At 54.3% G+C, this 14,444-nt stretch overlaps 1 protein-coding gene across 1 annotated transcript in view; it reads left to right on the forward strand.

Annotated features, from left to right (window-relative positions):
• The first annotated feature begins 8,623 nt into the window (after positions 1 to 8,623).
• GARNL3 (GTPase activating Rap/RanGAP domain like 3) overlaps positions 8,624 to 14,444 on the forward strand; it is a 196,578-nt gene continuing 190,757 nt past the window's right edge. Inside the window, exon 1 of the mRNA XM_076052998.1 lies at positions 8,624 to 10,030. Coding sequence (XP_075909113.1) covers positions 9,975 to 10,030 — 56 coding nt within the window. The 5' untranslated portion in view covers positions 8,624 to 9,974. The remainder of the gene's footprint in view (positions 10,031 to 14,444) is intronic.

The following is a 14,444-nucleotide window of genomic DNA, read 5'->3' on the forward strand; positions in this document are numbered from 1 at the left end:
AGAGACACCGCAAACTCCAAATATACAGCAGGCGTCATCAGGGTTGGGATCGAGCCCACGACCTCCTATAGACCACGCGAGGTAGTTAACATCTCTTAGCCACCGTGATGATGATGAGAGAGAGACACCGCAAACTCAAAATATACAGCAGGCGTCGTCAGGGTGGGGATGGAACCCACGACCTCCTGTATACCATGCGAGGTAGTCAACATCTCCCAGCCACCGTAGCGCCCACCCATTAACTCACTGTCGCAAATGAGATTCCCCCCTCTGTCTCTCTCGATCATCACTGCCTCTCCTTCAAAGTTCTCGCCCGGCTCCACAGCCAACACAACTTGACACCAACGACAGCGAAATTGGATAAGCAGGCAAATAGACACGTGGCGAACCTCAGCACGCCGGATATATGCAAATCAACACGTTGACTGGAGTCAACATTGCACGCGTGTACAGTATTTAAAACATATTTTGAAAAAAACCCCAGCCTTCAAAGAAAGTGGTCAAACAGGACTATCAGCTGTGCTTATTAAGAAGCCGTAAGCCACAAAGACGAAGCTCCACCACCACCACCCCCTACCCCTCCCGTCTAACCTTTAGCAAAACCACAGGGGCAAGTGATGTTGGGCAGCGAGCGACGCCTATGAAAGTGGAGTCCGACCTCCGGAGGAAGGGTGTGTGTGTGTGGGGTGTGTGTGTGTGTGGGGTGTGTGTGTGGGGGGTGTGTGTGTGTGGGGTGTGTGTGTGTGGGGGGGGTGTGTGTGTGGGGGGGGGGGGTGTGTGTGGGGGGGGGGGGTGTGTGTGTGGGGGGGGGGGTGTGTGTGTGGGGGGGGGGGTGTGTGTGTGGGGGGGGGGGGTGTGTGTGTGGGGGGGGGGGGTGTGTGTCTGGGGGGGGGGGGGTGTGTGTCTGGGGGGGGGGGGGTGTGTGTCTGGGGGGGGGGGGGTGTGTGTGTGGGGGGGGGGGGTGTGTGTGTGGGGGGGGGGTGTGTGTGTGGGGGGGGGGGGTGTGTGTGGGGGGGGGGGGTGTGTGTGGGGGGGGGGGTGTGTGTGGGGGGTGTGTGTGTGGGGTGTGTGTGTGGGGTGTGTGTGGGGTGGGTGTGTGGTGTGTGTGTGTGGGGTGTGTGTGTGTGTGTGGTGTGTGTGTGTGCCCGGCACCGCTTCGGGTTTTCGCCGTGGATGTCAGCCGTGACCGGGAGAGTCGAACCCGGGATGGTCACCGGATCGGTAGAACGGTTGCGTGTTGCCTGTCAAAGACTGTAGGGGCACGTGCTCGTGAGCGAGTCGCAGCACCTGCGAAGGGTCGACACTTGCATGGACTCGCATATGAAGGACGTGGAGACCCACGCAATTACACAGAGACCCAGAGTCTCAACAGAGGTGCTTCGACTCGCACGGAGAGCCATTGACAAAGATCCCCCGTGTAGCCTGTAACAGACTGTCGGGGCAAGTGCTGCTAGCGAGTCGCAGCACCTGCGAAGGCCGGCACTGAGAGGCACACGAGGGAGTGAGTTGTGAGTGGGGGTCGCCAGCGCCACGCCCGGCCGCCTTTGTCTCCCCAGTGGCGACGTTTACACACCGCACCACTTGCCCGTGTGAGGCCGAGTCGACGTACGGGGGGAGGCGTGCGGACGCGAAGGTTCAGGTCGGGTCACATGACGCACGTGCCCGCGCCCTGGTTTATGCTGCGGTGGGGTGAACACCGCGTGCGCGGTGTTCACCCCTGAAGTTGTTCGCGCGCAAGGCTACGAACCCCATCGGCAGCGACCCGAGTTCGATTCCTGCTCACGGCCACCACCGGTGACGATTATCTGAACCGGTGCTGGGACGCTCCTCTAGGTCGACTCAGCCTCAAATGAGTAGCCCGGTGCGGTGTGTGGTGAACATCGCCACCGGGGAGACAAAGGCGGCCGGGGCGCGTGGTGCTGGCCACCCACCTCCCTCGCGTGCCTCCGTGCCGGCCTTCGTAGCTGCTGCTCGCTAGCAGCACTTGCCCCGACAGTCTGTTACAGGCTACACGGGGGGGGTCTTTGTCTTTGGTAGTCTGTCAAAGTTCCCCTAACGGGCTACATTTTTAGGATTTCCCAAAAAACTGAAACACCGCGAATTACTCAAATTGGTATCACCACCATCATCATCGCCCCCCTTCCTGAGAGACCCGCTACACGTGGGGACAGCTGCCACTGGGGGTGCCCTTAGGCCTAGCCACAAAGCAGCAACATTGCCCCTCTTCCTACTGTGCAAAGGCAGCAGCCTGAAGCAGCAGCAGCAGCCTGCAGCAGCAGCAGCAGCCTGAAGCAGCAGCAGCCTGCAGCAGCAGCAGCAGCCTGCAGCAGTAGCAGCCTGCAGCAGCCTGCAGCAGCAGCAGCAGCCTGCAGCAGCAGCAGCAGCCTGCAGCAGCAGCCTGCAGCAGTAGCAGCAGCAGCAGCCTGCAGCAGCAGCAGCCTGCAGCAGCAGCCTGCAGCAGTAGCAGCAGCAGCAAGCAGCAGTAGCAGCAGCAGCAGCAGCCTGCAGCAGCAGCAGCAGCAGCCTGCAGCAGCAGCAGCAGCAGCACCAGCAGCAGCAGCAGCAGCAGCTTGCAGCAGCAGCAGCTTGCAGCAGCAGCAGCCTGCAGCAGCAGCAGCCTGCAGCAGCAGCAGCCTGCAGCAGCAGCAGCCTGCAGCAGCAGCCTGCAGCAGCGAGGGGTTGGTAGATCACAGCACAGATGGGGTTGCGTGAAACTCCCCTCCACCCGTGGGTAGACTAATCTCCATCTGTTCCATCTCACTCCCTTCCTAAAAGTCGGTGGACTAATCTCCATCTGTTCCATCTCACTCCCTTCCTACCCGTGGGTGGACTAATCTTGATCTGTTCCATCTCACTCCCTTCCTACCCGTGGGTGGACTAATCTCCATCTGTTCCATCTCACTCCCTTCCTACCCGTGGGTAGACTAATCTCCATCTGTTCCATCTCACTCCCTTCCTACCACTCGGTGGACTAATCTTCATCTGTTCCATCTCACTCCCTTCCTACCCGTGGGTGGACTAATCTCCATCTGTTCCACACTCACTCCCTTCCTACCCGTGGGTGGACTAATCTCCATCTGTTCCATCTCACTCCCTTCCTACCAGTCGGTGGACTAATCTCCATCTGTTCCACACTCACTTCTTCCCTACCCGCGTGTGGACTAATCTCCATCTGTTCCATCTCCCTCACTTCTTACCCGTGGGTGGGTGTCGAAGAGGAGCCGTACCCCCTGGCTCTGTCAGGAGAAGGCGGGTACCACCTCTTCCGTCTGTACGGGGATAGCGTGTTTCCCCCTCGCACGCGTGAGTTTTCTCCGGGAGCTCTGGTTTCCTCTAACATCTTAATACCTAGAGGGCCGCAGAGCTTGGGGCAATTGTTGGTGGCTCCGGCTCCTCACTACCACGTGACTGCTGCTGCTGCTGCCTTCCCACTCCAGAAGGGATCCTCGCAGCAGCAGCAGGCAGCAGCAGTCGCTGCTGCTTGCTGCTGCTGCTGCTGCCACTGCTGCCGCTGCTACCACTACTACTACTGCCGCTACTGCAGCTGCTGCCGCCGCTGCTGCTACCACCGCTACTGCTACCGTTGCTACTGCTGCTGCCGCTGCTGCTGCCGCTACTGCCGCTGCCGCCGCCGCCGCCGCCACCGCCGCCGCTACTACCGCTGCTGCTGCTGCTGCCGCTGCTACTGCTGCCACTGCTGCTGCTACTGCTGCTGCCACTGCTGCTACCGCTACTGCTGCTCCCACTGCTGCTACTGCTGCTACCGCCGCCGCCGCTGCTGCAGCATCCGAAGCTGGACCCACGAAGAGTGGAACCGACGGAGAACGTAAGACGGAAGATTACACGTGGAGATGGTGGTGGTGATGATGATGATGGTGGTGATGATGGTGGTGGTGGTGATGATGACCGAGTTTTCAGAATTATCATTATTGACTGAGTGTGTGAACAAAGACACGTGTTTGGCGACGACACACACCACACACCACCACACACACACACCACACACACACACCACACACACACCATACACACACCATACACACACCACCACACACACCATACACACCACACACACAACACACACCACACACACCACACACACACCACACACACCACCACACACACCACACACACACCACACACACCACACACACACCACACACACCACACACACCACACACACACCACAAACACCACCACACACACCACCACACACACCACACACACCACCACACACACCACCACACCACCACACACGCCACCACACACACCACACACACCACCACACACACCACCACACCACGCACACCACACACCCCACCACACTACACACCACCACACACACCACCACACACACCACCACCCCACCACACACACCACCACACACACCACCACACCACCACACACACCACCACGCCACCACACACACCACCACACCACACCACACACCACCACACACACCACCACACACACCACCACTCCACCACACACACCACACACCACCACACACACCACCACACACACCACCACACACACCACCACACACCACCACCCCACCACACACACCACCACACACACCACCACACACACCACCACACCACCACACACACCACCACACACACCACACACACACACCACACACACCACCACACCACACACCACCACACACACCACACACACACACCACACACACCACCACACCACCAAACCACACCACCACAAACACCACCACGCCACACACCACCACACCACCACACACACCACCACACCACACCACACACCACAACACACACACCACCACACCACCACACACACCACCACACACACCACCACACCACACACCACCACACACACCACACACACCACCACGCCACCGCACACACCACCACACCATACACCACCACACACACCACACACACACATCACCACACACACCACCACACACACTACCACCCCACCACACACACCACCACACACACCACCACACCACCACACACACCACCACACACACCACCACACCACACACCACCACACACACCACACACACCACCACGCCACCGCACACACCACCACACCACACCATACACCACCACACACACCATCACACACACCACCACTCCACCACACACACCACCACACACACCACCACACACACCACCACACCACACACCACCTCACACACCACCACACACCACACACATCACCACACACACCAACACAACACGCACACCACACACACCACCACACACACCACCACACCACACACCACCACACACCCCCACACACACCACCACACACTCCACCACACACACCACACACACCACCACGCCACCACACACACCACCACACCACACCACACACCACCACACACACCACCACACACACCACCACTCCACCACACACACCACCACACACACCACCACACCACCACACACACCACCACACACACCACCACACACACCACCACACACCACCACCCCACCACACACACCACCACACACCACCACACACACCACCACACACACACACTACACACACCACCACACACACCACCACAACACACCACACACCACCACACACACCACCACACCACACACCACCACACACACCACCACACCACACCACACACCACCACACCACCACACACACCACCACACCACACACCACACCACACACCACCACACCACAGACCACCACACACCACACACACCACCACACCACACACTGCACACACCACCACACACACCACACATACCACGACACACACCACCCCACCACACCACACACCACCATACACACCACCACACACACCACCACACACCACCATACCACACACACCACCACACACCACACACACCACCACACACCACACACCACCACACACACCACCACCAAACACACCACACACACCACCAACAAACACACCACACACACCACCACACACACCACACACACACACACACCACACACACCACCACACACCACCACACACACCACCACACACCACCACACACACCACACACATCACCACACACACCACACACACCACACACACCACACACACCACCACACACCACCACACACACCCCACCATACCCACACACCACCACCCACACCAGACACACCACCACACACCACCACCACCACACATACACCACCACACACACCACACACACACACCACACACACCACCACACACCAAACACACAAATCAAACAAGATGTGTTGTTTGCCGTTCGGTCAGAGCCACCACCGTCTCTGGGTTTGCTTTTCGAGAGCACCTCCATCCCGAGCGCCAATCCCTAAAGCACACACGCACACACACGCACTCACACACACTCACTCACACACACTCACTCACACACACTCACACACACACGCACACACAACAACAACCGCCATTCGCCACTAAGTGGCGGTGACGTCACCACGACGCTTGTGCCAGGCCATGTGCACCTTGAGGCCACGTGAAGTGTCGAACACCCGCTGGCAGGAGGTCACGAGGCAGACCCAAGTGCCACGGGTCGACTGACTGAGATGACTGAGATGACTGGCTGATCCACCACCTGTGCCCCTACTGTGCCAACCTTCTGTGCTTTAGGCACCCGGTGCTCCGCTCGTTGTTGTGAGCGTCGCTCCTCCGCCCTCCGTTGTTGGAGGGCGACTGCCTCCAACTGCCCAGTAGCGTCCTTCACGAGCCTCCTCCACAGAGGCCGATCTTGACACCGCTGGTACCAGTCATCGGCAAGTCCACTCAGCTCCACGTCCTCCTGTACCACATCACTCCATCTCTTCTCTAGCCCGTGCCGCGCCTGTTTAGCACCCTCGATCCGGCCGAACAAAAACTGTTTCGGCATGCGGTGGCTGGGCATGCGGGCTACATGACCCAGCCAACGCAGCCTTGCCTGCCGGAGGAGCTCACCGATGGGACCTTGCCCAGATCTTTCAAGGATTTGTGAGCTCCTCACAATCCAGCCTGGTTAAAGCCAGGATGGAACGTAGGCAGGCGATCCTAAATGTTTCTAACCGGCGAAGATGTTCCATTAGGGGGGTCCACGTTTCGCAAGCGCACACGCACACACACACAGTGTCATACACACAGCACCTGAGAGACAACAACAACCGCCATTCGCCACTAAGTGGCGGTGACGTCACCACGACGCTTGTGCCAGGCCATGTGCACCTTGAGGCCACGTGAAGTGTCGTACGCCCGCTGGCAGGTCACGGGGCAGACCCAGGTGCCACGGGTCGACTGACTGAGATGACACACACACAATGACACACACACACGCACTCACACACACGCGCACGCGCGGGGCACGCGCGCAGCACGCGCGCGCGAATCCACCGTTCGCTCACGACAAAGGCAAAGGTGCCGCTAGGTGGCCAGGTAGCCTTCGCGGACTTTTCGGGACAAGGCGATCACCCTGCCGAAGGTTTTTGGCGTCCGGACGCGAGGGAGAGCTGGGGGGCGGGTCGTCCCCCCCCCTCCCCGCTCAGGCCGCCTTTGTCTTTCCGGGGCGCTGATGCGTGCAGCACATCAGATGCTCATTTTGAGGCTGAGTCGACCTAGCGGGGGAGGGGGGAGGATCATTGTCAGCGGTGTTTGTCGCGAGCGGGAATAGAACTCGCTCGAGGACGCCGGGTTCGTAGCGCGATGTGCTAACCGCTGCGCTACCGCTCCCCAGAAAAAGACAGATCCCCCGTGTAGCCTGTAGCAGACTGTAGGGGCAAGTGCTGTTAGCGAGTAGCACCTGTGAAGGCCGGAACGGCACACGTGGGGGTGGATGGCCAGCACCACGCCCGACCGCCTTTGTCTCCCCAGTGGCGATGTTTACACACCACACCAGGTACGCATTTGAGGCTGAGTAGACCTAGGGGAGGCCCATGACGGGTTCAGATAATCGTCACCGGTGTTGGCCGTGAGCGGGAATCGAACTTCGGTCGCCGGTTTAATCGCCCTGCGCGCTAACCGCTGCACCACCGCTCCCCACACACATTAATACACACACACATTAATACACACATTAATACACGCACACTCGTACACATTCATAAACACACATTAATACACACACACACACTCGTACACATTCATAAACACACATTAATACACACACACAATCGTACACGCATTCATACACACACATGAAATACACACACTCGTACACACATTCATACACACATTAATACACACACACACTCATACACATTCATACCCACACACACATTAATTCACACACACTCGCATACACACACACATTAATACACACACACATTAATACTCACACACACGCATTCACACACACGCATACACACACTCATACACACATTAATTCACACGCATTAATTCACACACGCACTGATTCATACCCACACACATTAATTCACACACACACTCGTACACACATTCACACACACACGCATACACACATTCATACTCACACACACACACGTTAATTCACACACACACACACACGCATTAATTCACACACACACACGCATTAATTCACACACACAGGCTCGTACACACGCGCGCGCGCACACACACAGCCTCATCATAACCCAGTCCCTGCCTCTCTCTCTCTCTCACGCACAGACCTCACATATCTCGCTCTCTCTGTCTGTGTGCGAGATATTCCACTCCACCGCACGAGGCGACACACACGCACGCAGAGGGAGCACCACGCACCCGAGCGTCTCGCTCATTTTTGCGCAGTTCCCGAGGTGCTCGTGACGGTGGGGTTGTCTGTCCCCTGCAGCACACGGACACGCAGCACACACGCAGCACACACATAGACACGCACACGGACACGCAGCGCGCACACAGACACGCAGCACACACACAGACACGCAGCACACACGCAGCACACACAGACACGCAGCACACACGCAGCGCACACAGACACGCAGCGCACCCAGACACGCGCAGCGCACACACGCATACTATAGAACACACATGCATACACACATATCCTATAAACACACACACATACTACAGAATCCACATTTATATAAAAGCTAAAGATCCTCCCGTATAGCCTTTACATACTGTTGGGGTAAGTGCTGTTAGCGAGATCCTATATACAGAGACGTGCGCACGCGCATACTATAGGACTCAGATAAAGACATATGGTATAGAACACACACACACGTATACTATAGGACACACATACACACCAATCCTATAAAACATACACACATCTGCTATAGACCCACACACACACACTGTTGAACACACATACGCACTTATACTTATGCAACCTACGTATACAATAGGAAATACGCGTGAATACAAAGACATACATAAACTGTAGGCCTTGCAAACATACACACACGCACACGCTACATACACACATATCCTTATTAGCCCTTCGTAACACACGTACATACTGTCGCATTTTCACACACCCACAAAAAAATATCCCGTGGACCGCAGACAAGACACGCGTTTGTAAAAATGCATTTGGTTACAGACACGCCGAGATCCTGGCCATCAGTTGTACACGTTATGTAAGCACATTAACGCACACCACACACACTATAGGAGACACACACACACTCATACACAAAGACATTAACACACATACGCTATATGGCACACACTCGTACACATGAACACACGCGCACACTATAGGACACACACACTATAGGACACACACATACACTCGTACACATGAACACACACTATAGGACACACACATACACACATTTTAGGACACATTAACACACACGCTATAAGACACACAAATATACACACACAACACACACACATATACGCACATTAACACACACTACAAGACGCACATTAACACACACACTGTAGGAAACACACATACACACACATTAACACACACATTGACACACACTATAGGACACACACACATATATACACACATATATACACACACACATTAACACACACACTATAGGACATACACATACGCACACACACACACGCGCGCGCCAGCAATATGCGGAAAGGATTGGCGTCTTTAAGAAAAGGCTGCAGTTTTGAAATCGTGGAAAGGTAAGACGAATTTACGATGATTCTTATTTTTTACTTATTCATCACAGTGTTCATTCCTCCGTCAATGTGAATGCGCGGCGATGTTACCAGCACAAGCTACGGTGTGCAAATGTTACGTCCATGCCGCTGCTTCTATGGTGTTCCTCATGGCTTTGGGGGAGCGGTGGCGCAGCGGTTAGCGCACTGCGCTACGAACCTCGGGACACTTCTCCAGCTCGACCAGGGATGCATTTAACACCCCGGGGCGCTGTGAGTTGGGCGCTGGGGATACAAAGACGGCCGGGTATGGTGACAGTGCACGGCCAACCCAGGCCTCCTAAAGATGTGTTTGCCGGAATTCATAGGCGCTGGCTGACAGCACTTGCCCCGACAAGTCTGTTCTGGGCCTATACGGGGAACCTTTGTTTTATTAGTGCTGTACTGTAGTCCCGTAGGCCAGAGCAGTCACTGGTACCATCATCTAAACTGGCAATGGACAACTGGAAATCGTGTTCATTTATTTACACTGCTAATTTCTAATGGTTATCACAGGAACTCGCAGTCATTGGCCACTGTGGCTAGGAGTTGTTGACTACCTCGCCCGGTATGCAGGAGGTCGTGGGTTCTATCCCGACCCTGACGCGTACCAGGCGAGGTGGTTAACATCTCCTAGCCACCGTGATGATGATGATGAGAGAGAGACACGCAAACTCCAAATATACAGCAGTAGGCGTCAGAGCCGGGATCGAACCCACGCCCTCCTGTATACCAGGCGAGGTAGTTAACATCTCCTAGCCACGATGATGATGATTATGATGAGAGTGAGACACAAACTGCAAATATACAGCAGGCGTCAGGGTCAGGATCAAACCCACGACCTCCTGTACACCATGCGAGGTAGTTAACATCTCCTAGCCACCGTGATGATGATGAGAGAGAGACACTGCAAACTCCAAATATACAGCAGCAGGCGTCAGGGTCGGAAATCGAACCCAGATTTTGGAATTGTAAGGCAACATGTTGCGGCTAATGTCCCGTTGCACTGACGGGTATGATGAAACTAAACTGAAACTAAACTACTTCACCCGACCGGTGTGTTAGAGAGTAAAATTGTTAACGTTGTGGATTTACTTTCCAACACACCGGTGGGCTGAAGTAGCAACTGCACTATACACTACACTATACACTACACTAATATACACTACACTATCCACTACACTATACACTATACACTACACTACTATCCACTACACTATACACTACGCTATACACTACACTATACACTACACTATACACTACTATACACTACAATACACTACACTATACTATATGCTTACTATACACTATACTATACACTACACTATACACTACTGTATACTTACTATACACTATGCTAGCAACTAATTGGCGCGTTTTATCTACGTGACAAACCGTCCTGGCTGTCGGGTGGTGGAGGTTCACGACACATTTACAAGTTTACGCGATCTAACCCAAAAAAAACACCTTGACTATGAATAATATGGCTGGCGAAAGCCTTACTCCGTGTTGAACTGAAACTAAACTTAAACTTTTATTTTATTTTCTCTAAATCTTCATTTGAAGCGTTCGTGACTGCAGGGGTCCATTATTTCGGTAAAGTCACGTGGGTAGAAAATCAATAGATCACGACGTTTCGATCGCAACACAAGCGACCGCCTTCAGGTGAGAGGGAGAAAGCTGCTGGCAAGGTCTCATGTAGGCCTGAGATGGGTGCAGCCTCGGGGTAGGAGTGCGGGGCTAGAGACGGTCTCCCCGAAGCTAATGTATTGTGAGAGGTTAGCGTGCCAATGATGCTTCGGCGGCAGATCGAGTAGGACATCCAGCCCGTCAATACAAAGACATCCAACCTAGTAATGCAACTCAGAGAGTCAGCTAACACCGGCAGGAAGGATGGAAACATCACAGCAGGTTAAGACTTTACCTGGTTAATAACGTCCTTCCAATGATTGCTCAATTTGTATCCATCTTCTCGGCGGAAGTTGTGTCTGTGTTTGTATATCTGGATGCCTTGGTGGACAAATCTTTGGTGATAGCCAGTGGGGTTTGCATAGTACCTTCGCCTTGGAAAAATCAATTTCACGTGAGCCCACAGCGTTAAAACAATGATCAGCCACTGCCGAGGTATTGGTCCTACCGTGTTCCAGATCTGCCTTGTGTTCACGAACACGGTCCGAGACATGTCGGGTTTTTTTGTTGTTGTTGCGACTTTAGTTATTTTTTTATACATATATAGTTATAAAGTTGTAGAACCGGTCCCCCCCCCCCCTAAGCCTCCGGAGAAATTGTGCCACCGCCGTCTGTTGTGCTACTGGGTGACATCGCTGTGGTGGTGGCACCCCCCCCCCCCCCCCCCCCCAATAAATCGCTGCGCCTGAATTGAACCCTCGCAGCCACGGCGAAATCTGTAGCACTGCTGTGGATGTGGCGCAAAGGAGACGAACGCGGAACAAAGTGCAAAGATGGTTTCATTCGGTGGGGGGGGGGGGGAGCGGGGATCCATATACCTCTGACGTGACGCGAGTGAGTGAGAGGTAGGTCATAGGTTCGAACCCCGACCCCTGACGATGCCTGCTGCTGTGTATTTGGAGTTGGCGTGTCTCTGTCTCTCTCATCATCATCACGGTGGCTATGAGATGTTAACTACCTCGCCTGGTGTACAGGAGGCCGTGGGCTCGATCCCGACCCTGACGCCTGCTGCTGTATATTTGGAGTTTGCGTGTCTCTCTCATCATCATCATCACGGTGGCTAGGAGATGTTAACTACCTCGCCTGGTGCACAGGAGGTCGTGGGTTCGATCCCGACCCTGACGCCTGCTGTATATTTAGAGTTTGCGTGTCTCTCTCATCATCACGGTGGCTAGGAGATGTTAACTACCTCGCCTGGTATACAGGAGGGCGTGGGTTCGATCATCACACTGACGCCTGCTGTTGTATATTTGGAGTTTGCGATTTCTGTCTCTCTCATCATCATCGTCACGGTGGCTAGGAGATGTTAACTACCTCGCCTGGTGTACAGGAAGTCGTGGGTTCGATCCCGACCCTGATGCCTGCTGTATATTTGTAGTTTGCGGTGTCTCTCTCTCATCATCATCATCACGGTGGCTAGGAGATGTTCACTACCTCGCCTGGTGTACAGGAGGTCGTGGGTTCGATACCGAACCCTGACGCATGCCGCTGTGTATTTGGAGTTTGCGTCTCTCTCTCTCTCGCGTGGATTTTTTGCCAGGTCCTCTGATTTTTCCCTCCACGCTCATCATCAACGTCACGCGTTTAAAGTATTTGGCTGCTGCTCTAAATGTCCACGTGGTGATAACGATAAGGCACTATGTCGAGCCCGCATGTGCGACAGCCAGATCGCTTCTGAACAAGAGCTACGCAGCTCAGTGGGGCCTTACCTGGTAAAAATAAAAAAATAAAATGCATTGTTTCGTTAATATGAGATCAGTCAGCGAGCACCCGCCCTCTGGCTCAGAGAGCGCAGAACTGGAAATTCCACATTATCATCGCCCGAGGTCAAGTTCATCTTGACCCAACACTTGCTCTTGAATTCCCACAAAGCGGTGGTTGCTGGGGTTAGGGCGCTGCGTTCGGAAAAATCCGGCCCACGTCTCACATCAGTGGGCTAATGACGCCTGATAAGGGCCATGTGGTCGTGCGACGGCCAGCCCAATCGTTCCACTGCACTTCTATGCTCCCGACCGCCTTCACCAACACACGCTCGCCAGAGCGGCGGAGTTTCTTGTCAAACAAACTCCGCGACCCGCACAGCGTTTTGGGGAGGGATGAACAAACGCGTTGGGAGGGTGCCTCAATGTGACTCCGGTACAACACCGCTTATGCGACTCCGAGACGAGCTCGTGGCATTTGTGGCCGAGTCTCGCCACCAGTGTCAGACCAGAGAACAGCGCCAAAAGTCGACCAGTGCAAGGGCAATGCCACACGCGTCAGAGCATGTGTAGCTCGGCGTGAGCAGCAGCTACATTTTGTGCCAGTATCAAAAGTATGAAAAAAATAGTTTTTTTTTTGCTTTACCCTCTCTGGCAATGATACGGGAGTTGTGTGTTAAGATGTTCAAACACCAAATTGAATTTTTTTTCAAGGAATCGAGTTTCTGCATTAACCACACAACACACAGTTATTGCGGCGAACATGCAAGCACCAACATGTCTCTGATACTAATGTGTGTGATGCACCGTCTCTGAGACTGCTGAGCCTGACACCAGAGACGGCGGGCTTCTTTAGGGCCTCGTCTGGTGAAACTAATTAAGGGAGAGCCACGTGTCTGTTGCATGTTCACCACTTGTGCTGTGTGTGCGATTCGTGCAGACGTGATTCCTTTTTATATTATTTTTATTTTTTATTTTTATTTTTTTATGTTATTTTTATTTTTTATTTT

Source organism: Petromyzon marinus, chromosome 59 (assembly GCF_048934315.1).
Source record: "Petromyzon marinus isolate PM22_M1 ecotype Great Lakes invasive population chromosome 59, UKy_Petmar_22M1.pri1.0, whole genome shotgun sequence".
NCBI classification, from domain to species: domain Eukaryota; kingdom Metazoa; phylum Chordata; class Hyperoartia; order Petromyzontiformes; family Petromyzontidae; genus Petromyzon; species Petromyzon marinus.